General features: G+C 49.1%; 1 protein-coding gene across 1 annotated transcript in view; it reads left to right on the top strand.

Annotated features, from left to right (window-relative positions):
* Nucleotides 1–25464, top strand: part of URB1 (URB1 ribosome biogenesis homolog) — a 90126-nt gene that overhangs the window by 1756 nt on the left and 62906 nt on the right. Inside the window, exons 2-13 of the mRNA XM_066599070.1 lie at nucleotides 633–772; nucleotides 2129–2280; nucleotides 2422–2554; nucleotides 5330–5426; nucleotides 7403–7488; nucleotides 8775–8900; nucleotides 9472–9602; nucleotides 10411–10606; nucleotides 13515–13652; nucleotides 16371–16544; nucleotides 20762–20918; nucleotides 22718–22834. Coding sequence (XP_066455167.1) covers nucleotides 633–772; nucleotides 2129–2280; nucleotides 2422–2554; nucleotides 5330–5426; nucleotides 7403–7488; nucleotides 8775–8900; nucleotides 9472–9602; nucleotides 10411–10606; nucleotides 13515–13652; nucleotides 16371–16544; nucleotides 20762–20918; nucleotides 22718–22834 — 1647 coding nt within the window. The remainder of the gene's footprint in view (nucleotides 1–632; nucleotides 773–2128; nucleotides 2281–2421; nucleotides 2555–5329; nucleotides 5427–7402; nucleotides 7489–8774; nucleotides 8901–9471; nucleotides 9603–10410; nucleotides 10607–13514; nucleotides 13653–16370; nucleotides 16545–20761; nucleotides 20919–22717; nucleotides 22835–25464) is intronic.

The following is a 25464-nucleotide window of genomic DNA, read 5'->3' as shown; positions in this document are numbered from 1 at the left end:
TCAGAAGGCCCCAAGTTGTCGTGGCAACCGAATGGCACTTCTTGAGCTCATCAGAGGGGGGAGGTACATTCGAGACCCTGGAATACCGATCGGGGCATTTAATGTTAAGCAGCCGCAATCAGCGTGAAGATTGATCGCGGCTCTACGGACGGGTGTCGGCTGTCAAAGACTTGTAGATTTCTTCTACAATACACTGCAATACATCTGTACTTGCCTGTATTGCAGTATATCGGTCAGGCGCACACAAATGGGTGTAATGAAGTTTTCTACAGCCATTCTTCAGTTTTCAAGATCTCTGCTTGCTGTCATTCAGTAGGAACCTTTTGTCTATCCTGGTCGTTGGATGAACAAGACACAACTCTGGTAACTTGTACCGGTGTCCATCGCATCCACTCTAAACAAACTAGGAACATTCCTGTTGCATGACAGCAAGCAGAGATCTTAAACTCTGAGTTATTGACCCAATATGCCGACTTCACTATAATCTGTATTTAAACTGAAGTTCCCCTTTAACTGGCTTATTCCATTACTGATGGTTACGGATGTGTGCCGTTACCTGATTGGCTGCTTTTCCTTCGTTGACCTGTAATTGTTCAGGTTTTTTACCTGCTGGTTTTTGTCTTCATTTCAAGGTTTGCAGCAATTTCTTAATTTATCAAGGAAATTACCGAATTCTGCGCTGTACGATGTGGTGGAGGGTTATATTAAAATATCTGTGGAGTGCACGGAAATCCTGAAACTTCTGGATGGGGAGAAACGCCCTGAGAGTGAGGTGAGTGCGATGTCGGGGGGTTAGTTGGCGTCTGGATCGGCGATCAGAACATTTTTGGAGTTTTTCCTGTTGGTAAAATTAAATTCTGTCCCGTTAACACGGATGACAGTGAAGTATCGCAGCTACCAGCCTTTGTGGAGCATTAGAAGTGATTACACCAGTGTCGCTTAGAAGAACTAGGAGCGAGTACTAGACGGGGAAGTTGCTATCAGGGCCTGCAAGAGTTATAAGAAGAGGCAAGGAGGCAGTACTATCTGTGCCGAGCTCATTATAGGGAGAGATGGGGAGGCAATACTAACTGTGCCTACATCATTATAGGGAGAGATGGGGAGGCAGTACTATCTGTGCCAAGCTCATTATAGGGAGAGATGGGGAGGCAGTACTATCCGTGCCTACATCATTATAGGCAGAGATGGGGAGGCAGCACTATCTGTGCCAAGCTCATTATAGGGAGAGATGGGGAGGCAATACTATCTGGGCTGGTATCATTACTAAGGAGAGACTAGGAGGCAGTATTATCTGTGCTGGTATCATTACTAAGGAGAGCCTGGGAGGCAGTACTATCTGTGCTGGTATCATTACTAAGGAGAGACTAGGAGGCAGTACTATCTGTGCTGGTATCATTACTAAGAAGAGACTGGGAGGCAGTACTATCTGTGCTGGTATCATTACTAAGAAGAGACTAGGAGGCAGTACTATCTGTGCTGGTATCATTACTAAGGAAAGACTAGGAGGCAGTACTATCTGTGCTGGTATCCTTATTAAGGAGAGACTGGGAGGCAGTACTATCTGTGCTGGTATCCTTATTAAGGAGAGACTGGGAGGCAGTACTATCTGTGCTGGTATCCTTACTAAGGAGAGACTGGGAGGCAGTACTATCTGTGCTGGTATCCTTACTAAGGAGAGACTGGGAGGCTGTACTATCTGTGCTGGTATCATTACTAAGGAGAGACTGGGAGGCAGTACTATCTGTGCTGGTATCATTACCAAGGAGAGCCTGGGAGGCAGTACTATCTGTGCTGGTATCATTACTAAGGAGAGCCTGGGAGGCAGTACTATCTGTGCTGGTATCATTACTAAGGAGAGCCTGGGAGGCAGTACTATCTGTGCTGGTATCATTACTAAGGAGAGCCTGGGAGGCAGTACTATTGCAGTACTGTTTGTGCCTACATTTACAGGGAGGAAAACTGACAATATTGAGTTCTATTCACATCAGTGGTTTAACACCCAGGTATGAGAGCTGGCTCCTCCCCTCATTGCTTTCCTTTATACTCTGTACCTCTTTGATCTTCAATGTAATGTTGTTGACTATCTCCCCCCCCCCCTCCCCCCCCCCTTCCCTGTTCCGTTTTTTAGATGATTATCATCTTTCAAGTCCTAGAAGCCGTTCTGCTGAGGACGGCCGGTGACTTGGCACACCTCGGTGTCGCTGGGGTCAACATCGTGAAGAATCTCTTGAACTCGCACATGAAGTTGGTCTATGCGTCCGTCTACTCAGAAAGCCACAGGTAATCCCCGCCATGCAGCGGTATGAGGTCACTCAGGGCTCCCCCGCTATTGACTCGCTGGTGGATCCTCTTCGGATTTGTCCATTTGATCTAATTGATTCGCTGTGATCACTCATTTCCCCCCTTCTGTCACCTGATCAGGATGTCTCGAGTCGGCCTCAATTTACTGTCTGCCATGGTCACGCAGGGACCGGACTGCGCCCGGGACGTCTTCAGCCATTTTGATTTTACTAACAAGTTTTTATCAGGGCTGTTGAAAAAGAGAGATAAACAGGTGAGAGACCGCGGTGTGTGATGCGAGAGTGCTGTAATACTCCGATAACCTCCAGCGAGGTACTGCGGTGTGTGATGTGGGAGTGCTGTAATACTCCGATAACCTCCAGCGAGGTACTGCGGTGTGTGATGCGAGAGTGCTGTAATACTCTGATAACCTCCAGCGAGGTACTGCGGTGTGTGATGTGGGAGTGCTGTAATACTCCGATAACCTCCAGCGAGGTACTGCGGTGTGTGATGCGGGAGTGCTGTAATACTCCGATAACCTCCAGCGAGGTACTGCGGTGTGTGATGCGAGAGTGCTGTAATACTCTAATAACCTCCAGCGAGGTACTGCGGTGTGTGATGCGAGAGTGCTGTAATACTCTGATAACCTCCAGCGAGGTACTGCGGTGTGTGATGCGAGAGTGCTGTAATACTCCGATAACCTCCAGCGAGGTACTGCGGTTTGTGATGCGAGAGTGCTGTAATACTCCGATAACCTCCAGCGAGGTACTGCGGTGTGTGATGCGGGAGTGCTGTAATACTCTGATAACCTCCAGCGAGGTACTGCGGTGTGTGATGCGAGAGTGCTGTAATACTCTAATAACCTCCAGCGAGGTACTGCGGTGTGTGATGCGAGAGTGCTGTAATACTCTGATAACCTCCAGCGAGGTACTGCGGTGTGTGATGCGAGAGTGCTGTAATACTCCGATAACCTCCAGCGAGGTACTGCGGTGTGTGATGCGAGAGTGCTGTAATACTCCGATAACCTCCAGCGAGGTACTGCGGTGTGTGATGCGAGAGTGCTGTAATACTCCGATAACCTCCAGCGAGGTACTGCGGTGTGTGATGCGAGAGTGCTGTAATACTCTAATAACCTCCAGCGAGGTACTGCGGTGTGTGATGCGAGAGTGCTGTAATACTCCGATAACCTCCAGCGAGGTACTGCGGTGTGTGATGCGAGAGTGCTGTAATACTCTGATAACCTCCAGCGAGGTACTGCGGTGTGTGATGGGGGAGTGCTGTAATACTCCGATAACCTCCAGCGAGGTACTGCGGTGTGTGATGCGAGAGTGCTGTAATACTCTGATAACCTCCAGCGAGGTACTGCGGTGTGTGATGCGAGAGTGCTGTAATACTCCGATAACCTCCAGCGAGGTACTGCGGTGTGTGATGCGAGAGTGCTGTAATACTCCGATAACCTCCAGCGAGGTACTGCGGTTTGTGATGCGAGAGTGCTGTAATACTCTGATAACCTCCAGTGAGGTACTGCGGTGTGTGATGCGGGAGTGCTGTAATACTCCGATAACCTCCAGCGAGGTACTGCGGTGTGTGATGTGGGAGTGCTGTAATACTCCGATAACCTCCAGCGAGGTACTGCGGTGTGTGATGCGAGAGTGCTGTAATACTCTGATAACCTCCAGCGAGGTACTGCGGTGTGTGATGCGAGAGTGCTGTAATACTCCGATAACCTCCAGCGAGGTACTGCGGTTTGTGATGCGGGAGTGCTGTAATACTCCGATAACCTCCAGCGAGGTACTGCGGTGTGTGATGCGGGAGTGCTGTAATACTCTGATAACCTCCAGCGAGGTACTGCGGTGTGTGATGCGAGAGTGCTGTAATACTCTAATAACCTCCAGCGAGGTGCTGCGGTGTGTGATGCGAGAGTGCTGTAATACTCTGATAACCTCCAGCGAGGTACTGCGGTGTGTGATGCGAGAGTGCTGTAATACTCCGATAACCTCCAGCGAGGTACTGCGGTGTGTGATGCGAGAGTGCTGTAATACTCCGATAACCTCCAGCGAGGTACTGCGGTTTGTGATGCGGGAGTGCTGTAATACTCTGATAACCTCCAGCGAGGTACTGCGGTTTGTGATGCGAGAGTGCTGTAATACTCCGATAACCTCCAGCGAGGTACTGCGGTGTGTGATGCGGGAGTGCTGTAATACTCTGATAACCTCCAGCGAGGTACTGCGGTGTGTGATGCGGGAGTGCTGTAATACTCTGATAACCTCCAGCGAGGTACTGCGGTGTGTGATGCGGGAGTGCTGTAATACTCTGATAACCTCCAGCGAGGCGCGCTACGTTATTTAACCCCTTCCCTCTGCGCGCTGTCCATGCACATGTCCTCTTTAACAGCCGACACCTAAATGAAACAGCCTGTGGCATGTCTTAATAGAGTGACTGTCACAATACAGCGTATTGCGGTGCTAGGGTATTGCATTATACTGCATAAGAGATCAAATGATCACAAGTTCAAGTCGCCAGTGGGAACTACAAAGAAGTAAATCCTTTGGCCGGCTTCACACGGCCGTGACGGGCTCTGCCGCCGAATTTCGCGGCAGAGCCTGTCATGGCGTCCCCCCAGAGACCCCAATACTTACTTCCGGATCCGGCGTCCTACGTCCCGCATGACGCTTTGCCGCGCATGCGCAATAGAGAGTGTGACGCGCCGGCCGCGTCATATGACACGCCCACAGCGTCACATGATGCTGCACGGGGAACGCTGTAAACATAAAACCATGGCAGGATTGCAGACGGAAAGATGGAATGAAAAGCAATCCAAATGTTCTATGTTCCCAAAAACGGGGCGAATGAAAGACCAGAGTCCATCCTGCAAAAAACCAACCCCGTAGAGCTCCGTCAGTGGGGAAACAAAAACGCTGGCGGTATGCGACAACACAAAAGCAAATCTTTGCGCAAAATAAGCTTTTGGGCGACCGATCGGCGGGGCGCTGTCCGTGATCACGGCCGCTGACTCCTCTAGTGATACTATGTGTTCCTCTCATCGCAGGGCCGACCCGATGTCCGCATGGCTTACATCCAGTTTGCACTTTCCTTCTTCATATCTGGAGACAACACCACAATTACTCAGGTTCTTGAGCTTAAAGGTAGGTGATGCTGCAGGGACCGGAAATGTTCAGCGGCGGAACCAGAAATATGTATTTCACCCCCTCGTAGGACACTCACCAGCCCCGTGCAATGACAAACTTCCCTGCCAGGTTATGCTGAAGAAAACTAGTGTGGTCTTATCCCCCAGACCCCAAAACTAGATCACATACTGTGTATACAAGGTACAAATATTACCGCCACACTGTTACTGAACAACAGCCACTACACCAAGACCGTCATTACTAATAACCCCATACCGCCACACTATGAACACATACTACCACCACATAGTAACTAATACCATCATACTATTGCTGAATAGAGACCACCACAAAATTCAATATGACCAAAAATAGGACAGTAGTACCCCCAGATCGTGGCCACATATTACCATCACATAGTGACTTAATACTGCCATACTGCTACTGAAGAAAACCCCTATACAAAGGATATTAGCCCCACACAGTAACCATATAACAAGAGATACCAGCTCTAGTACCAATATATCCAGCGCTCACAGAAGACGTCCTCTGTCTGGCATCGATTACTTTCCTTTTTCTTCTCCATCTATCCAAACCACCATGATGACTTCTCTTGGCTACAATCTGTCTCTATAAAGTTTGACATATAACGTCATTGGCTTCTTGCCTTTCCAGGACCCTTCCTACGTTCTCCACGCTTCTACACAATTCCCCATTCTGTATTGCCCCACACAGTAATGCGCTTCCTCTATGCTATGAAATAAAAAGCTTTATACTCATCGGCTCTTTTGCTCCCCCGTTGCTCTATTCCCATCCTGTTCTTCAGTCCCTGGTAGTGCGGTTATATCCATATGTGACCGCTACAGCCTATCCCTGACCTGAGGCGCTGAGGTCATGAAATTGCCTGCAGCAGCTACTTGCCACTTAGCATGTGACTGTGCTACCGGGAAGGACAGGATGGGAGTGAAAGAGACCCTGACTATAAAGGCTTGTATTCCATACCTTCCCCCGAGATGCGGGCTCCGCAGCAGCTGGTATGGCAGTAGTTTACTCCCCGGGTGCAGATGGTATGGCAGTAGTTTACTCCTCGGGTGCAGATGGTATGGCAGTAGTTTACTCCTCGGGTGCAGATGGTATGGCAGTAGTTTACTCCTCGGGTGCAGATGGTATGGCAGTAGTTTACTCCTCGGGTGCAGATGGTATGGCAGTAGTTTACTCCTCGGGTGCAGATGGTATGGCAGTAGTTTACTCCTCGGGTGCAGATGGTATGGCAGTAGTTTACTCCTCGGGTGCAGATGGTATGGCAGTAGTTTACTCCTCGGGTGCAGATGGTATGGCAGTAGTTTACTCCTCGGGTGCAGATGGTATGGCAGTAGTTTACTCCTCGGGTGCAGATGGTATGGCAGTAGTTTACTCCTCGGGTGCAGATGGTATGGCAGTAGTTTACTCCCCGGGTGCAGATGGTATGGCAGTAGTTTACTCCCCGGGTGCAGATGGTATGGCAGTAGTTTACTCCCCGGGTGCAGATGGTATGGCAGTAGTTTACTCCCCGGGTGCAGATGGTATGGCAGTAGTTTACTCCTCGGGTGCAGATGGTATGGCAGTAGTTTACTCCTCGGGTGCAGCTGGTATGGCAGTAGTTTACTCCCCGGGTGCAGATGGTATGGCAGTAGTTTACTCCCCGGGTGCAGATTAAACTAGATTGTGTAGCCTAGTGAGTTTAATCCTACAATGGAGGTTAGACTGATGTAGTACACAGCAATGACCTGCAGGTGTCACTGTCTATCTGTTAATAGCGTTGTATGGGGAGAAGCCTCTGCCTTGCCTTATATCCATAGTCCTGTTACAGTGACTTCTAGGGAAACTACTTTCCAATAGGTGGCGCTGCAGAGGCGTTCTATCCGGAATGGTGTGCGGCCGCCCCCGGGGATCAGGTTTTAGTAGTTTTGCTTATTTCCTTATGATTTTTTTATTATACGATTTTGTTTTTATAGATTTTCTTGGAGAAATCTTCAACTCTGGACTGAAGGAAGAGAAAATCTCCACCATCAACCTGCTGCTTTCTCTACTGCAAACCAAGGTGATGGCGGTGGGGTAACTACACGCATGTGACCTTATGTGTGACGGACGAGGCCGTAGAGCACGGGCGTTATGTGATGTACGGCGCGAATGCCTAAAATAACAAGAAACCGAGCGCCAAGAAACCGAGCGCCAAGAAACCGAGCGCCAAGAAACCGAGCGCCATGTTTATGAAGCCCCCGCGGTACCGCATGAAATATATGTAGGGGGATAAATGTAATTACTGCCTGGCCCCTTTATTAGCCCCCGGCCCCCTCATGATTGGCGCCCCCTGTATGGTAATTCTCCCCGTGACCCCGGAGTTCAGCATTACATCACGTGACAAGTTTTCCGCGGATCAGTTTCAGTGTGAATCCACATTAGACGGGAAAATCCAGCGATCGGAGCGACTTCCGATGAGGCCGGTCATCGATGCTGGACTAGCCGGGGTCTCACCGCCAACCGTGGGGGGTTTCTCATGTAACGGGTATATAGAGGATGGCGCGATCGAGAAAAATATCCAGTGAACAGGGTTCCTCTGGAAGCTGAAAAGGGGTCGGAGGAGGATGTCAGGAATCGTTCTGACCAACAGGCTGCACAGTCAGCCGAATACAACGCTGGAGCTCCAACTAACGTGTCCGAACGCACAACTCTCCGTTCCTCTGCATGGATGGGCTATAACAGCGGACAACCCGTTCCAGCGCCATTGTGTCTAAGAAAAAACAGACTCCAGCGGGCAAAAGAGCGCAAAACTTGTATCACTGAGCAGCGGAAAAACATCCCCTGGTCAGATGGATACAGATCTCTATTACTGATGGGAGGTCAGAACTTGGCGCAAGCAGCATGAATCGCTGACCCCTTCCTGTCAGCCGGTGGAGGTGCAGTAATGGTGTGGGGAAGGTTTTCTTGGTGCACCCCGCGTCTGCTGATACCTGGTGATGGACGCCACAATGAATTGCTGCGGTTCCGAAAGCTAAAGGAGGTCTAACGCTACTAGATGGAGGGCTGTAAGAATGTGTGTGTGTTTCACAGGGGCCACGGACAAGGAGCCGGCGCCGCACTCTTATGAAAGCTGTCTTTGTTGCCCATAGCAACCAATCACAGCGCAGCTCTCATTTCTTATCCTGCTGAGGAAGAAAAAAGAAGCTGCGCTGTAATTGGTTGCTACGGGCAACATGTTTAATTTTAGACAGGTTTAGTCATTGAGGAAGCTTGTGTTTGTAGGGAGACTGTAGAGGCGGGAGGCGCTCCGTGCGCCTAATAGAGATATATTGCTCTAAAATGATGTTTGTTCGTGTTTCCTTGTAGGTCGTTCACAATAAAGCCGTCACGAAGACGCAGAAGGTGCGCTTTTTTACACCCATTATTTTAAATCACATCGCCTCCCTCTACCGCTGGAACGGCATCGTAGACGTGAGCACGAAGGACGTCCAGGTATCGTCACTTATCCTCTAGTAATTCCCTGATGTCACTTGGCTCCCATTTATGCTCCCGCTGCTTTTACCGCGTATGCTCAGCCTGCCAAGCATACGCCTCGGCTGATAAAGGGGTTGTACCAAGATTACAAAAATATAGGTGTTACATTCTATAAAGAATATACGTACATTGCGCAGCAGGGGCTTCCTGCGGGATGCCTTGTAATGACGCCACCATACAACACAATATGCCAGCTGAAGACATGAGCCATTGGCATGCGTTTGACTGTTTAATGTGTGTTTGCTTGGTGACTACATGGGTAGGTGAGCATGCCCATATCTATCTATTCTGTGCTGATATTAATATTAAAGGAGTTGTCCCACTTCTATCTGTTTTGCTGCAGGAAGCAGATGGCTCCGTATATTGTACAGTGGCCCCAGGTAGTATTGCAGGCTGCGTCCGATTCACTTCAATAGGATTCAGCCTGCAGTACCAACCCTGGGCACTGCATCATACATGGAGCTGTCTGCTTCCTGCAGCAAAACAGATAGATTTGGGACAACCCATTTAATGATTGCTTTCCATTTAGGATACGAAAGATCCAAATGAAGCCGGGAAACTAATAATCAGGGAGCTGGTGCACAACTTCCTCATGGATCTTTGCTGTTCCTTGAAGCACGGCATTAATTTCTATGACCCCAGCCTCGGGACAGCTGCAAGGTGACATGTTGGTTTTTTTCAGTTATGTTGTGTTCCTCTACATATTTCTTTCTTTCACCAGCAGAATAGTGAGTGCAGCTCTGAAGCAAAACGCAGGGTGTAACTTGGGATCAGTACAGGATAAGTAATGTATGTACACAGTGACTCCACCAGCTGAATAGTGAGTGCAGCTCTGGGGTATAATACAGGATGTAACTCAGGAGCAGTACAGGATAAGTAATGTATGTACACAGTGACTCCACCAGCAGAATAGTGAGTGCAGCTCTGCAGTATAATACAGGATGTAACTCAGGAGCAGTACAGGATAAGTAATGTATGTACACAGTGACTCCACCAGCAGAATAGGGAGTGCAGCTCTGCAGTATAATACAGGATGTAACTCAGGATCAGTGCAAGATGAGTAATGTATGTACACAGTGACTCCACCAGCAGAATAGTGAGTGCAGCTCTGGAGTATAATACAGGATTTAAATCAGGATCAGTACAGGATAAGTAATGTATGTACACAGTGACCCCACCAGCAGAATAGTGAGTGCAGCTCTGGAGTATAATACAAGATATATCTCAGGATCAGTACAGGATAAGTAATGTATGTACACAGTGACTCCACCAGCAGAATAGTGAGTGCAGCTCTGGGGTATAATACAGGATGTAACTCAGGATCAGTACAGGATAAGTAATGTATGTACACAGTGACTCCATCAGCAGAATAGTGAGTGCAGCTCTGGAGTATAATACAGGATGCCATTAATAATAATATATCTATAACTTTATATTTTGAGCTTTTGTTGATGTTCTTCGTCTCCAGGGCCGGTAATCTGGTTCTTCTACGATTTCTTGTTGGGCTGAAGACTGCCACTGAAGATGAATTGGTGGGGACACTGGTGGTAAATGTACTAAAAGTTTGTCCAGACTTGCTAAGCCGATACTTTAAGGAAATTCAGTACTCCTTTATCCCTCGCATCAAATCCACTTGGCTGGATAACATAAAGCTACTTAAAAAGGTGAGAACCAAGTGCCCTCCTGTAAACCCCCTCAGTCGCTGCAGAAGCCCCGCGGGGAGTTATTACATCAGGGCAAGTGCAGTATGACGCTCCGTTCTGTCCGCGTGTCACAAAGGCCGTGCAGCCGGTGACAACCCGTCGGCTCCCTCGTAGGACGGATATGATACGGCATTGTCGCTACTATTTAAATGGAAGTCGCCGCAGACTTGTGGACGGATCCTAAGAAACTGCTGAATACTATTTTTAACCCTTTCCCATCCCATGACATACACGTATGTCACGGGAGGGAAGGCGTTCTCGCGAAATGCTGTACATTTATGGCAGGTAGATGGCTGAGCCTGCAGAATCTGCAGCGGGAGCTGACTGACAGCCAGGGTCCTGCTGCAACGGCAGGAATCTGAGAAAACGCCACTCCTATCGTTAACTCCTTACATGCTGCCATCTATTTTGATCACAGCATATACTGAGTTAATAGAGGGAGGGAGCTGCCTCTATGTCATAGAGTCTATGATGTCATCGGTCCTCGGCTATCTAATTGTGGGGAGCGATAGCAAATACCGTCAAGGAAACCATATAATATATTGTAGTACAGAAGTACTGCGGTGTATTAGCTAATCGATAGGAATGCAAGTGCCTTAGGGCGCATCGGGCATTTATACGCTGTGTGATGTGCATTGATGTTTATTGAGGTGTTCAGACCTGTGTGTCTCACACGGTCATACACCGTTTTCAGTCCGCGAGTATGCATTGTTTTCATGAACTGAAACGCTGCGCAATTCCTGCATATATGGCCCTGCTCGCATGTTTCACTTGTTCAAAAATCAAAAAGGCTTTTTTTAAACTTATTTTGCCTAATAAAAGCGCGTAAAAGTGATCGAAAAAGTCAGATGGTACCGATAAAAGCTACAGCTTATAATGCAAAAACCAATTACTGTCCAAAAAAGTACTTTTATTGTGCAGAAGTGGGAAAAACGAAATAAAAATATGTAATTTTGATACGGTCATAATCGTACCGACCTGCAGGAAAAAATAAAACAATTTATACCGCATACTAAACGCCAAAAACACAGCGGCAGAAGTGCAGCTATACTGAGGAAGAAAGGAACTCGGGGCTTTTGAAAAGTAGAGATCTCAAAAAATCGTTGGGTCCTTAAGTACCAAACCAGGCGGCATCCTTCGGCTGGGTTCACACCGGGCGGATGTGCCGCAGAAATTCTGTCCGGAATTTCAGTGTGGCACATCCGTCTGCGGCCGCTAATCCTGGTATTAGCCAGCCACGAGGACGAGATTTCTCACAAATTTCATCCACACGGGACGGCGAATCCGACGCCGGCTGCAGCATGTCCGTTTTTATTTATTTATTTTTAATTCCACTGTGGCCGCGCCCTCCTCTATGGGAGCGCCGGCCATAGCGGACAAGCGAGCGGCCAGGCCGCTTCAAAACCCGCGGGTAAGTGCCGCAGGTTTTGAAGCAGCACTTTTCCCCGCGGAAATCTCACAGTTTTTCGCTGCGGCCAAACTGCGAGATTTCTTCCAGTATTCCGGCGTGTGTGACCCCAGCCGTAGGGCCGCTCTCCGACGTATGTTCAGATAAATGCCATTCAAAACCGCAGCATTTTATTGCCTTTTCGAACGCATGATACAGCGCTCGACTGCACTTTTTACCGCACCCCATCATTGTGATGGGTGAGGAGGTGCGTTTAAAAAAAATGCGGCGTTCGAGCGCCGGTCTGCACGGCCTGCGTGACATTAATAGGAATGTTGTAGGCAATGCTAATCGCGGTAAAAGGTGACCGGTATGAGAGCAGACTAAGGGTGAGCGGCATATCGGGCTGTGGCACTGTCTGGTATCGCGCTGCCCCACGTGCGACGTACCTACGTATGTGAGGTGTTTGTGTTAACACCTCCCATCACTTCCGGGAAGTTGCGATCCTCCGGCTCTGCTTTTAGCTCCAGTGGAGGTTTGGCAAGTGTCTTCAGTGGGAGACTGCATCGCACGCCATGCACATCGCACGCCATGCACATCGCACGCCCTGCACATCGCACGCCATGCACATCGCACGCCATGCACATCGCACGCCATGCAATGTGTTTTCCGGCCCCATTGAAAACAATGGGCGAGGTGTTCTGAGGGAACGCCCAGAGATAGGACATGCCGCGTTTTTGTTTTTTTTGCACCGTGATATACGTGCGAGATTTGAGCGTCACACATTTTTCCGGCCGTGTGAAAGCGGCCTAAGTTGGTCAAACAGTGGAAGTGAAAGGAAAAACTGTCTCAAGGCGCAAGGACTCCAAAAAATGGTGATGATGGTCCGATCTAAGGAGATTTTCTTAAATGAGGAGTAAAACCAGCCGAAAAAATGTTTGGAGGACGGACCTCTTCAGTTGGTTTTACTCCTATAATAGTCTCCTTACATCGTACCATCATCGCCATGGTTTGGAGTCGTTGCGCCTTGAGCCCGTTTTCCTTCCCTCCCACTGTGCGCTCCTTCAGCTGTCTTGTCCACGTCTGTCCGGCAGCTCCTCCCATGTACACTTGTACCACAAGCTTTGCATGTCCCCCCACGGAGGAGCTCCACCACTAAGGGCTTCTCGGTTCTATAAAGTACCTTCTAATGAGTATTTCATGCTCTAGGATAACAATCAGCTGATGCTTGCCTCCCCCGCTCTCCACTCCGTTGTATTCTACAGGCTGCAGTTAGCCGGAGCGCCATCATTGGCGTCAGCAGCCTGTTAGTAGACGGGCGTGGGCTGACTGCGGCCTGAAAGTCACATTGGGGGGATGAGTGAGTATCAGGTGATTGTTATATAGCAGTGGTACTCATTGAGAGCCGCTTTGTTTAACCCTTACACCCCCTTGTATTTCCTGGCGATGTTTATGGTTTATTGTGACTCTTGTGTCTTTCAGATTTACGAGGCGCAGCCTGCGGTATCCGTGGCTTTCCGCACCACCGAGTTTGTCCCGTTGCCACGTCTGCTGAGTATGGTGATGATAACCACGGTGGCTCCTGTCTGCAACATAAGCATGTTCACCCAGGGGTTAAATGTGAGTTCACGGCGCGATATCTAACGTAGCAAGAAGGGGATTCCTTAAATTAGGAGAATTAGAGTTCAAGTATTGAAGCTCCGCAGTGATTGCCGGGAGGTTTAAGGTCGCATTCTCATTTTCTCTTTGTGCAGCGCCATTCCTGACCCAGTGGGGTTCAGTAGGGGTCTCGGGTGTCAGACCCTCTTAGATTGTGGTAGTGAAGGCATGTGCTAGCAACTAACTGATCACTTAGTTGAGAAGTAAAAGGGTTGTCCCACAACAATACCAGGGTGGACACACGGGTCTAGAAGGTGGAGAGCATAGGGTGTCTTATATCCAAGCAATGCTCCCTGGGAAATAAGGCATGCAAATTGTCTCTCCTTACAGAAAATGCAAAAATTGCATAGCGCTGTGTCAGCATAAATTGGTTGCAGTGGTTTTCCAAGACGGAAAATAAATCCTACAGACGGGTACTGGTGTGAAATTTAAAAAATAAGCCATTCTTCCTTCCTTAACCATTTCACGACCGCCCGTAGTAAATGTACATTGCTGCCTGGTTTCTGTGCAGCACAAACATAAATGTACGTTCTACTGTCAGCGGCCGATCGCAGCCCCCCAATGCGGATTGAACACTTGAACAGGCTCTTAGTAACAACCTCTGGTTTGGTGCCATCATCAGGACTTGATTGGTTCAGGTCCCGAAGAGGGTCATTAGTGACAGCCATTGTCAGCACTGCGGGGGGGGGGGGGGGGGGGGTATTCCGCTCTTCTGCTACATTTCATTGTGGATTCCACCTCTCGAAATGAGTGGTTGAGTTCTGCACTAAAATCTGCATTAAAATGCATGTCATTACCCATAACAAACGGTGCGAATTATGATGCAGATCCTGCGTGGTACAATGCCCGCTGCAGACAGCCCCGTGTGGGCACACCCTTATGGCAAAGTCACACAGGGTGGAGTTGCTGAGGGGTTTTCCGCATGACAACCTGCAGCATTTACAGTATCAGCAAAGTGGATGAGAATTTCCAAATCCCGACCGCATGCTGCGGAAACTGACATCCGCAGTCCGTCAGTTATAGCACAGATTACACTGCGGATCTCGGCCATTCGGCTTCAATGGAAAGTCTGGAATCTGCAGAAAAACCGCACTAAATCTGCAACAGTTCTTGTGGATTTGGTGCGGATTTTCCATAGTTTTGTTTTTCTTTTTTTCATAAATTCCACAGCAAAATCTGCAACAAATCCACAGTCTTATCCACAGTTTTGAAAAAAAACTCATTTTATGTGTGAAAATGCTGCAAATTTGCAGAGCAGAAAATCTGAACAAAGTGAGCAGCAAATCTGCCCCATAGGAAAATATCCTCAGGACGCGTTCACACGTTGCTGACTTGCTGTGGCCCATTTAGACACAATGATTATCGCTCAAAATTCACTCAAGGGCCATTTTTTGAGCGATAATCGTTGTGTCTATATGTGCCCATCTTTCCATTTTCTGCCAAATGGCAGTTTTCAGTTCTGCTTGAAAACCATGGCTTGACAGAACAGCTGATAGGCAGGACCATGTGCTGTCTGCTGTCCGTGGTGCTCAATTCTCCATGGGGAGCTAGAGATTGCATTCTTTTCTCTTATGGCTAAACAATGGAGCTAATTACAGAGCTCAGACCTTCTGAGTTCTGCAACAGCTCCCAGAAGGTCATTTGCATGCAAATGAAGCCGATCAAGTACTAATAGCAATTACTGTATAAATGATTGCTAATCTTTCAATCTTTTGAAAGATTATCTGTGTGTGTGTGTGTATATAGGAAGTGATGAGAACAGCGCCCGATGGACTGGATGGAGACACGGGGAGACTCTAATCCTCTTGTAATCCACAAAATATGGAGAGCAGCATATGCAAGTGAAACAAACGGCCCCCCAATATACAAGATGTTGGAGGTGAAGAAGAAATTAGTAAAGATCTCGCTGTGCGCTCAAGGATTAGAGAACGATGATGAATATATCAGGGTACTCACTCTGAAGGGGGAGGTTCCCCAATGCCTCGGGGTATTACCTCCTCCCTGAGGGTCCCAGGATGGCCTGTCGGTATGTGAAGATGGTCCTCCGTTAAATCCTCTCCACAAGTGCAACAATCTTCTTTATTCATATGACAGCATATGTGAACCCTCACTGGGGGGTCTAACAGCCGGTGGGACGGATGCAACGCGTTTCGGCCACTGAATGGCCCTTCTCAAGAATGGATCTTTTCTAATTTCTGTGTGTGTATATGGGCCTTTAGCTGAAGATCTGCAGCAGATTTCACATATTCAATAGGAATTCAATTGAGGGGTGAAATCTGCATATCTGTACCAAAATACCCCCATGGGCACATACCCTCGGGGTGCATTCACATGTGACAGATTTGCTGCTGGTATTCCACAGCTGAAAAAAAACTGCAGCAAATCAATATCAAAATCTGCAGCGTTTAGTGCAGCCATCATCAGATTGTAGGGCAGAACGGCAGCAGATTTCACCACTTTAGATTTTGAATTCAGTTGAAAGGGTAAAATCTGTTGTCAACCTGCGCCAAAGTCTGCACCAAATGATGCGGTTATTGGTAAGCATTTGCTGCAGTGAAGGGGTGACTTGTGAGCGCCCCCTTGTAGATGTGACAGCGATCACCGGGCGAGTCAAATGTTAGGACTTGAGGATTATGTATTTTGTAGACCACACACTAATGTATGATTATCTTTTTCCAGGTACCAAATAAAATCGTGAAGCACAGCACCCTGTCGCTCATGTCCGCCGTCCTGAAGAGGGCCGAGCAGAACATCAGCTACTGCCTTAAAGAAGACGTTTGGCAGAAGTCGGACATTTACACTCCGGCCACCATGGCTGACTTTGCCCAGAAGTACAGAGAAGCTTTGGGGAAGGTGAGGACGGCGTGTTTTTTTTTTTAAAGGCCCTGCTACTTACACATCACACTTAAAGGGGCACTAACTCTTCAGACAACTTCTGCACATCTATGAGCATTTGTTGGGCTCGTTCACACTGAGGGAGCATACTGCCTCTCTGAACCCTTAACATGCCGTGATCAACATTGATCATGACATGTAAGGGGTTAACAGCGGGGATCAGTGTTCTCATTTATTGCAGCTGTTGGTCTCAGCCGGCTCTCGCTACAGATGACACAGGCTCAACTTCTGAGCCCGTGCCATGCACAGGACATACGTTTACATCTTGTTACGCCAAGTCCCAGCCGCCCAGGAAGTAAACTTGCCAAACATGCCAAGTTTATTTCACCTCCCTTGTCTCCTCACTATCCCACAACCCCAAACAACTCTTTGAGACCTTTCACTCCCTCCTCAGCCCAAAGGAACAGGCCCCTGCGACAGACCTGACTGCTGGAGAACTAGCTGACTATTTCAAAGAAAAAATCGACCACATTCGAAAAGAAATCTCTGAAAGCTGCATGGTTAGCCCTGATCCCAGTTTCATCAGCACTGCACCCAGCACCTACTCACTATCTACGCTAGAACCAACGACAGAGGAAGAAGTCTCCAGGCTCCTTTCTGCTGCCCGCCCCACCACCTGTGCTAGCGACCATCTCTCCTATCACCTCCTCCGCTCCCTTTCCCCAGCTCTCATTACTCACCTCACTACAATCTGCAACCTCTCCCTAACCTCTGGCACTTTTCCCTCCTCATTCAAACACTCCATTATATCCCCTCTGCTTAAAAAAACAACCCTGGACCCGACTGATGCTGCCAACTACCGACCCGTCTCAAACCTCCCCTTCATCTCCAAATTACTAGAACGCCTGGTCTACTCCCGCCTTACTCGCTTTCTCTCTGACAACTCACTCCTCGACCCCCTCCAATCTGGTTTCCGCTCTCTACACTCGACCGAAACTGCCCTTACAAAAGTAACAAATGACCTGATGATTGCAAAGTCGAGAGGTGACTACTCCCTACTAATCCTCCTTGACCTGTCTGCTGCATTTGACACTGTCGACCATAACCTCCTTCTCACTATGCTCCGCTCTATTGGTCTAAAGCAGGGGTCCCCAACCGCCGGGCCGCGGCCCGGGGCCGGGCCGTTGGGTGCTTAGCGCCGGTCCGCGGCACCGCCGGGAACTTTTACTCTAAACACAAGGCCCGCGGGCCGAATCCGGCCCGCTGCCTTGTGCTATGTGGCCCGCGGCGTGCCGACGCCGCTGACCACCGAAGCGATTACCAGCGAGGGCGCCGCAGCTCCCCGCTGGTAATCGCGCTGATGCCGGCGCACACTGACGTCTGTGCAGCCAGGATACTCTTCCCCGAGTCCCCTGCTCATTAGTTCCGCAGGAGAGGACTCGGGGAGGAAGCGTTCCGGGCTGACGTCAGGGCAAGCAGACAGAGAGCGACAGCAGGGAGGAGGTAAGTCTATGGGTTGGGGGGCTACTTATTACAGGGGAAGGGGCTGCCAATTACTGGGAGGGCTGGTTATTACTGGGGGCTACTTATTACAGGGGAAGGGGCTGCCTATTACTGGGGGGGGGGGCTGGTTATTACTGGGGGCTACTTATTACAGGGGAAGGGGCTGCCTATTACTGGGGGGCTGGTTATTACTGGGGGGTGGGGGCTACTTATTACAGGGGAAGGGGCTGCCTATTACTGGGGGGGCTACTTACTACTGGGGGACCTGCTTATTACTGGGGGGTTGCTTACTGGGGAGGGGGTGTGCTTATTACTGGGGGGAGGGCTACTTATTACAGGGGAAGGGGCTGCTTATTACTGGGGGGGGGCTGGTTATTACTGGGGGGGGGGGGCTACTTATTACAGGGGAAGGGGCTGCCTATTACTGGGGGGCTGCCTATTACGGGGGGGCTGCCTATTACTGGGGGGGGGGACCTGCTTATTACTGGAGGGGTTGCTTACTGGGGGGGCTGCTTATTACTGGGGGGGGGGGGGCTACTTATTACAGGGGAAGGGGCTGCCTATTACTGGGGGGGGGGGCTGCTTATTACTGGGGGGAACCTGCTTATTACTGGGGGGGGGGGGTGTTCTTATTACAGGGGAATGGGGTTGCTTATTACTGTGGGGGCTGGTTATTACTGGGGGGGGGGGACCTGCGTATTACTGGGGGGGATTGCTTACTGGGGGGGGCTGCTTATTACTGGGGTGGGGACTACTTATTACAGGGGAAGGGGCTGCCTATTACTGGGGAGGCTGCCTATTACTTGGGGGGGGGGCGCTGCCTATTACTTGGGGGGGGCGCTGCCTATTACTGGGGGTGGGGCGCTGCCTATTACTGGGGGGGGACCTGCTTATTACTGGGGGGGGGACCTGCTTATTACTGGGAGGGGACCTGCTTATTACTGGGGGGGGGAACCTGCTTATTACAGGGGGAGGGGCTGCTAATTACTGAGAGGTGGGGGCTGTCTATTACTGAGGGATGGGGGCTGTCTATTACTGGGGGGGGGGGGGGGGGAGATAAATTATATGCTGCCCTATGTGTGTTCTGGGGGGGGGGGGGGGATTATACACTACCCTATGTGTGTACTGCCAGGACATTCTAATGTCATAACTAAATAAGAATGCACTAAACTCCAACCCCCTTCATAACCCCGCCCCCTATAACCAAAGCCCCGCCCATGTCCCGCCCAACCCTGCCGGGCCTTGTAAAAATGGTCTTGCTTGAAGCCGGTCCCTGGTGCCAAAAAGGTTGGGGACCACTGGTCTAAAGGACACTGCTCTCTCCTGGTTCTCTTCCTACCTCTCTGACCGCTCTTTCAGTGTTTCCTTTGCTGGCCTCCAATACCCTCTCTATGCTGACGACACCCAACTATACACCTCCTCTCGTGAGATCTCTGGACCATTCCTCCAAAATGTCACCGACTGTCTGTCCGCTGTCTCTAACACTATGTCCTCCCTTTTTCTCAAACTAAACCTCTCTAAAACTGACCTCCTTGTCTTTCCACCTTCTAACCGACCTCCCCTCAACATCTCCATTCCAGTGTCTGGCACCACCATAACCCCCAGACGGCATGCCCGATGCCTTGGTGTTACACTGGACTCTGACCTTTCCTTTGCCCCCCATATCCAATCTCTGGCCCAAACATGTCACATGCACCTCAGAAATATTGCTAAAATACGTCCGTTCCTAACCACGGACACGCTAAAGACGCTCGTGGTCGCCCTCATCCACTCCCGGCTTGACTACTGCAACTCGCTACTCATTGGCCTCCCCCGCACTAGACTCGCTCCGCTCCAATCCATACTAAACGCAGCAGCTAGACTCACTTTTCTATCCAGTCGTTATTCAGACGCCTCTGCATTATGCCAGTCGCTGCATTGGCTGCCCATCCACTGCAGAACTAAATTTAAACTCCACTACCTCACTCACAAAGCTCTGCATGGCACTGCGCCACCATACATCGCCTCCCTCCTGTCAGTACACCACCCAGCCCGCTCACTCCGATCGGCTAACACACTCAGACTAAACACCCCTGTAATACCAACCTCACATGCTCGCCTCCAGGACTTCACCAGAGCAGCACCCATCCTCTGGAATGCTCTACCCCAAGGCATCCGGACAATTCCCGATGCACGAAATTTAAGACGTGCCTTAAAAACGCACCTCTTCAGGGGGGCATACAAAATCTCCTGACCCAGTCCCTCGCCCCTCCCTATGGTGCTCCACCCTGTTTGCCTTCTGATAAATGATCTGTACATGAAAGCGCTGCGGAATAAGTTGGCGCTATACAAATAAAGATTATTATTATTAAACTTGCATCATATAGCATTAAAGGGCTAAACACGTTGCTAAGCTTGTTACACAACCCCTCCCTAATAGTGGATTGCAAACAGCAGAACAGACAAATGGGAAAGACCACCTGAAAATAAGACCTTACAGACATTAAACGGTGCAAACAGCAGCAAATGAGGGGAAGGAGAACCCGGGGGATTGTGGAAAACTTGTTGAAAAGTCAGGTACAATTTAATCCAAAACCAGTTTCTTCCCTTAAAGGGATTTTCCGACTATAGTAAGTGGTGGTATTGTTCTGCGAGCACCCTCCTTATCCTGGGGGTCCCGGCAGTGATGGGGGTCTGCATCCAGTCCCATTCGTGTTAGAGGTGTGTACTGATGGGATCTTCTCTTCATTCAGCTCCTGCCCGATGTTAACACCATAGTAGCCACCTGGCACTTACTCCTAAAACCAGAAGAGACGGCCGCTGGTGAAAAGGGCGAAGATGCTAAATCTCTGCAGGAAAAACATGGCGCCTCCGCGTCTGAGGACTTTCCAGGACTGGCCAAAGAGAACGGTATGTGTGTGATTGTGCCAGGAAGGCACCGAGCAGCTTCATCTCGCGTCGCTCCCCTGAACGTCCTGCTAGCTGTGTACTCGGCCATTAACCAGGACGGCCATCTGTGGGACAGGAAGCAAAGTGACACTGACCCCAGCGATATTCCACCAATGGCTGTAATGACATAACCCCCTTAAAGGGGTTGTCCAGGCATGAATTAAAATGGCCGCCCTCTATATAGACTGCGGAAACTCATTCTGAGATGGGAGGCTGCATCTATAGACACAATTCAATTTTCTTCACATATAATAATCCAGTGTTGAGCCCTCTTTGGCTTTAATGACTGCAGTCATCCCCTGGGGCCGCTCTACACCAAATTCCCATAGATGTGTGGAGGGATTTGCCTCCATTCCTTTAGGAGAGCTTCACATCATGATCCCTTGGGGGGGTGATGGGTGTGTTGGGTGTGCATGAATATAGCGTTCTAGTTTGTCCCAAAGATGCTTGATGGGACTGAAATCTGGACTTTGGCCGGCCAGTGAAGCTTGCAGACGTTCTGCTCCTCAAACCAATGCCGTATGACATGGCGCTCGGTCATGGTAGAGACACAGAGCTGTACCAGTAATGCCACAGGGTAGGTGATGCCCCATTGTCTGGAATGTCTCTGTACCCGTTGGTGTTGAGGGTGGTCTTCACTATAACCAACGACCCTTGTCCTTCCCAGCAGAAAAGCTCTCAGCGTTCACTGTTGGGACGATACTGTCACATAGAAACCGCTCTCCAGGGAACTGACGCACCCAAGTGCCGCCATCCGATCGGAAGATGCTGTACTTGGCAGACTTTGGCACAAACTATTTGCCAAATTCTGTGTTAAATCGGCACCAAATCTGCATCTCATTCTTTTGATCAGGGATCTGAATTTTTCCCCACAGAGTCGCAGTTCACGTTGCACTTCTTGATGCGGATTCTGTGTCCGATGAGGGAATATAACACTAAATCCATGTACATGCCCGCAGCCAAACGTTTGCATAGGTGCCGGGGCTGTGCAGTCAGAGTTGTTCTAAATGTCCCCCCTTTAGGCTGCCTGTCCACAGGCGTTATTGCATTGCGTTCCCCGTGGCGATATTCTGGTCGCGGGGAACGCAATGCATGCTTCCCATAGTGCTGCTATGGAAAGCACAGCCCCCCTGTCCACGAGCGGAGAATGATAGCAATTCTATGCTCATGGCCCGCCAATCGCAGCATGCTGTGAATTGCTGCGATTCTCCGCGGTGAGCCTATCAGATAAGCTCACTACGGAGATCCGTCTGCTGGCCCCTGCTCCTGGGCAGCTGCTCTGCCTCGGGATACCGCAACACCTGTGGACAGGCAGCCTTAGGGTGGGTTCCCACTGGGCGGATTCACGCCGGAAATCTCGCGGTTTGGCCGCAGCAAAAACCGCGAGATTTCCGCCGGGAGAAGCGCCGTGGAAAAACCCGTGGCGGCTTTGAAGCGGCCCAGCCGCTCGCTCTTCCGCTACGGCCGGCGCTCCCATAGAGGAGAGCGTGGCCGCAGCGGAAAGAACAAAAAAATGGACATGCTGTGGTTGGCAAAGCCGCGCTGCAGCCGCGGTTTCGGCGGGATTAACCGCAGCGGATTGGCCGTCCCTTGTGGACGAAATTTCTGAGAAATCTCATCCACATGGCTGGCTAATCCCGAGATTAGCGGCCACGGGCGGATTTGCCGCGGCAAATCCGGCCTGTGTGAACCCCCCTTATATGTCTGCCTTTGTTCCCCACTACCTGTCTGTGTTCTCACTGATGTTCTCTCTTCCGCAGACGACTTCCAGGTCACTCTGGTGAAGGCCTCCCTCCTGCGGGTCCTCTGCTTGTACCAGAGGGTGGTTCCCCATTTAGTATCTCAGAGTAATTTTGATTTCAGTAAACTCCTTAGAGGTAAGTGAAGCGCCCGTCGCTCGGCAGCCGCTCCTCGCCATTCATTTCCCGCCACCTGGCCGCCTCGCAGGGTCTCCGGTGAACGATTTCAGGTTTCTATTTTTATAGAGAAAGAAAATCAATTCTCATGAAAACTCATTTTGGCTAAAAGTTGAGTTTAAGGGTCGGCGTTAATTGAATTTCACACTTCCCGGTCGGATCCATTCTTGCTGGGGAACAGCGCGCTCCTTCCTGTATCCAGGATACCTGCCAGTCTGCTGATTGAAAACTTTAATTGCTGCCCTTGCAATCTATTTCCGTCTCTCGTTTGGTGACTAATCAAACATTTCAAATCCGAGTTACAAATATAGACGTTATGTAAAAGGGCTGCAGAGCGAGAGGGCGCTAATTACTTAGTCAAGTTAATCAGACTTTTAATGCTGATATGCGAATGTACGATAATCTGCTTTACCGGGTGTGTATACTTTTGCTTCCTACTTTCCAAAGTATGTGAACATTAAAAATGAAGCAACTTTTCAAAGTGTCCTGATTAAGAAAAAAATCTACTGGCTTGTGTATACAGCTGCATTGCAGATTTACATGGAATAGCCCTTTCCAATCCACTGTCTGACCTCTAAAGACATTCTGATTGAAGGCTGTACAGCTATAATGTCGGAAGACGTCCGGCAGGGTATTCTTACTGTAGATTACTGGCCGCTCTGTTGTCGGGGGCCTCTCCAGCATTTCACGTTCTGCAGTACTGGCTCTAGCCAGCAGATGGCGCCATTATATAATGGCAGAAAGAGAAAGCCCCCTAGGAAAACCCTGAATCCAAAATTGGATTGCAAAGGGTTAAAAGAGCTTTCCGATCCCTTTATTAGAGCCCCAGCCCTTTAAGGATTGGCACTCCTCTGTATAGAAATGATCCCCGTGACCCCGGAGTGCAGCAAAAAAACATTTGATCAGTCTCAGTGCGACTCCACATTGGATGGGACTTCCAAAGAGGTCCGGTCATCATTGCTAGACTAGCCGGGGCCAGGATTTTACCGCCAACCACATGGGGGTTTCTCATGTGATTGTTCTCAGTAAGAGAAACCAAGTCATCTTGTAGATATGAGACCTTTTAATGGCCAGCAAAGATACATGATGTTACAGCGAGCTTTCGGACCTCCCAGGGTCGTTCCTCAGGTATAATGGAACAAATCTAAAGACGTATTTAAGATATACACATGATCACATGGGAGGGCAGGAACACGGTGTACTTACTCTGCACTACATAAATACCAGAGACTCGGTAAGTGGGCACAGACATACTGCCTAACACCGTACCAAACCTTTTGGGGGATTTTTCATGTAATGTTGTGGAGAGGAAAAACCTCCAGCATCGGGATCCTATAGATGGAAGCCACTTGTTTCCGAGAGGGGTCAGAGGAGGATGTTGGGAATCATTCTGATGAATAGGCACTGCATTGTGAGCTTTGTACACCGCTGGAGCTCCGACTAACGTGTCTGAACGCACAACTCAACGTTTCTCAGCACAGATGAGCTGTAAGAAAAGACGACCAGTTCCAGCGCCATTGTGTCTAAGAGTAACAGGAATATTAGACTCCAGCGGGCAAAAGAGCGCAAAACTTGTATCACTGAGCGGCGGAAAAACATCTCCTGGTCAGATGGGTCCAGATTTCTGTTACTGATGGGAGGTCACGATTTAGCACAACAGCATGAATCGCTGACCCCTTCCTGTCAGCCGGTCAGAACATGTCAGCACCGCCAACTAATCTGCAGCAACAACAGGAAGCTTCCTGTCCGCAGGGGCCGATACTCCTACAAAACAATTTAACCCCTTAGTGACGGAGCTTTTTTTGCTTTTTTCCATTTTCGTTTTTTCCTTCTCACTTTTAGAAAAATTGTAGCTCCTTTATTTATCCATTAATGTCGCTGTATGAGGGCTTGTTGTTTTTTGTGTTACAAGTTGTATTTTTCAATGGTGCTATTTAATGTACCGTATAATGTACTGAAAAAGGTTTAAAAAAATTCTAAGTGGAGAGCAATGGGAAAAAACGACATTCCACCATCTTTCGATGCGTCCTGTTTCTGTGGCGCACAAACTGCAACAAAAATGACATAGCTGTATTCTATGCGTCGGTACGATTACTGCGATACCAAATTTATATAGATTTTTCTTTGCTGTACTACTTGTATTTTTTTTTTTTTTAAGATATTTAATTTTTTAACATTATTTTCTGTGTCCATTTTCTGCGCACAATAACTTTTTTTTATTTTTCTGTCGACATAGTTATGTGAGGGCTCATTTCGTGTGGTGTGTCCTGTCGTTACATACAATTGACTTTTTGATCGCTTTTTATAACTTTTTTTTCCCCCGGAAATAGGATGACCAAAAAAGTGCATTTTGGGCGTTCTTTCTTTTTTTTTTCGGACCACGTTCACCATGTGGGGTAAATAATGCATTAATTTGGTAGATCGGACTTTTACGGACGCAGCGATACCAAACACGTATTTTTGGTTTATTATTATTATATTTTTTTTTTATTGAAAATATGGCAAAAGGGGTTCTATCTCCCTCTATACGCGTCCTGTAACAGCAGGACGTAAAAACACTATGGGGCTGTCACTAAGGGGTTAATCATCTA

This window comes from Eleutherodactylus coqui, chromosome 4 (genome assembly GCF_035609145.1).
Source record: "Eleutherodactylus coqui strain aEleCoq1 chromosome 4, aEleCoq1.hap1, whole genome shotgun sequence".
NCBI lineage: Eukaryota > Metazoa > Chordata > Amphibia > Anura > Eleutherodactylidae > Eleutherodactylus > Eleutherodactylus coqui.
This window is presented reverse-complemented; position numbering and strand designations above follow the sequence as displayed.